Raw genomic sequence first — 1,534 nt, forward strand, 5'->3', positions numbered from 1 at the left:
GTCTAAGTCTCTGAGTCTGGGTCTAAGTCTCTAAGTCTGGGTCTAAGTCTCTGAGTCTGGGTCTAAGTCTCTAAGTCTCTGAGTCTGGGTCTAAGTCTCTGAGTCTGGGTCTAAGTCTCTGAGTCTGGGTCTAAGTCTCTAGGTCTAAGAGTCTGGGTCTAAGTCTCTGAGTCTGGGTCTAAGTCTACAGATGCTCTAAGCCGGCCGTGTCCACCTTGACTTTGAGGAACAGCGTGTCGTCTTGGACGTACGCGGCGCTGTGAGCCGCGAGGAGCTCGTTGAGGGGGACGAAGCAGGAAAACCCGACCGCGACGTTGCTGGCGGACTCGGCGGGGGGGCGCTGGAAGCTTTGGGACGCCGGGTCGGGTCTGAAGCTCAGACTGCGGTGGTTGGCGGCGCCGCTTTGATCCAGAACGGACAGGGACACGGTCTGTCTGAAGGGCCACGGCAGCAGAGCGTCGAAGTCTCCCGGCATCAGGACCACGTACAGGGACAGGTGAGTCCCTCGTCCCTCCCCGTCCCCGTTCAGGTACACCTTGGCGGCCATTTTGTAGCCGCAGCGGCCGGTGTGGAAGGGCACGCTGCTCAGGCACGGCGGCTGACCTCTGACCTCCGCTTCCCTCCTGGTCCCGAAGTCATGGATCTTCCAGATGAGTCTGCCGTCGTAGGACGTGGCCTCGAGGTCCCGCAGGCGCCCCAGGTCCTGGGCCAGCGTGGCGGCGTGGAGGTCCAGGAGACCCGAGTGATGGTCCAGGTTCTCCCCCAGAGATCCTGGAAGAGGAAATAACAACAGCGTTCCCGCAGATGGTCCACAAAACACGTTGTTGTTGTTTAAATCTCGAGGTTTAGTTATTTATAGGGTGCATTATTCATTTATAGGAAATTATCCCTAATGTTTGAGTTAGAAAAGCAGAAAATAAATGAAAGGAATGGATGTTGATGTAATCACAGACTGGAATATGTCAACTTTTACTCAATACTATTTATATTTAATACCAATACTACTTTATATATACATACATATAATACTACTACTATTTATATTAATACTAATACTACTTTATATATACATATATATAATACCAATACTATTTTAAAACACTTCCATTTGTTTTACAATGCTATAAAATTGAATAAGACCCAAAATGAATGAAAGTAGAGATGTGTACTTGGCAAAGAGCGTTGGGTGGAATCAATCATGTTATTTTGGGAAATTAAAAACAACATTGATATAGGAATCACTGGTCAGGTCAGGTTGCCATGACTGCAGGTTGCCAGGTGTTGTTACCCAGGTGATCTCTGAGGGCCTCGGCTGCCGACACTTCCTGGATCACAGCATCCAGAGACTTCCTCAGGTCCTCCAGGTCCTCCAGACCACCGAGTCCCCGGGACACCTGCTGGACGTCCTGCTGGACGGTGGACAGGACGTCCTGCTGGACGGCCAGCGTCCTCTGACCAGACAGACAGACAGGTACCATGCTTTAATAACACTACAGACAGACAGACAGACAGGTACCATGCTTTAATAACACTA

The 1,534-nt window shown here is 50.5% G+C and overlaps 1 protein-coding gene across 1 annotated transcript; it reads right to left on the reverse strand.

The window, feature by feature from the left end:
* Positions 1-50: 50 nt before the first annotated feature.
* On the reverse strand, positions 51-1,478 carry LOC117940593 (TNF receptor-associated factor 5-like). Its single transcript, XM_034865827.1, has 2 exons — positions 1,289-1,478; positions 51-771 (listed from the first exon to the last, which is right to left on the reverse strand). Exons 1-2 carry the CDS (start codon positions 1,476-1,478, stop codon positions 185-187), a joined length of 777 nt encoding a protein of 258 aa, XP_034721718.1. The 3' UTR covers positions 51-184.
* Positions 1,479-1,534: the final 56 nt, after the last annotated feature.

This window comes from Etheostoma cragini, unplaced genomic scaffold (assembly GCF_013103735.1).
Source record: "Etheostoma cragini isolate CJK2018 unplaced genomic scaffold, CSU_Ecrag_1.0 ScbMSFa_2827, whole genome shotgun sequence".
NCBI lineage: Eukaryota > Metazoa > Chordata > Actinopteri > Perciformes > Percidae > Etheostoma > Etheostoma cragini.

Bases quoted from the DNA above. Each gene is read 5' to 3' on its own strand.
- LOC117940593 (XM_034865827.1), bottom strand. From the start codon at position 1,478: ATGGTACCTGTCTGTCTGTCTGGTCAGAGGACGCTGGCCGTCCAGCAG. The intron at 772-1,288 runs GTAACAACACCT...TTCCTCTTCCAG, and splicing joins GGCCCTCAGAGATCACCTGG to GATCTCTGGGGGAGAACCTG.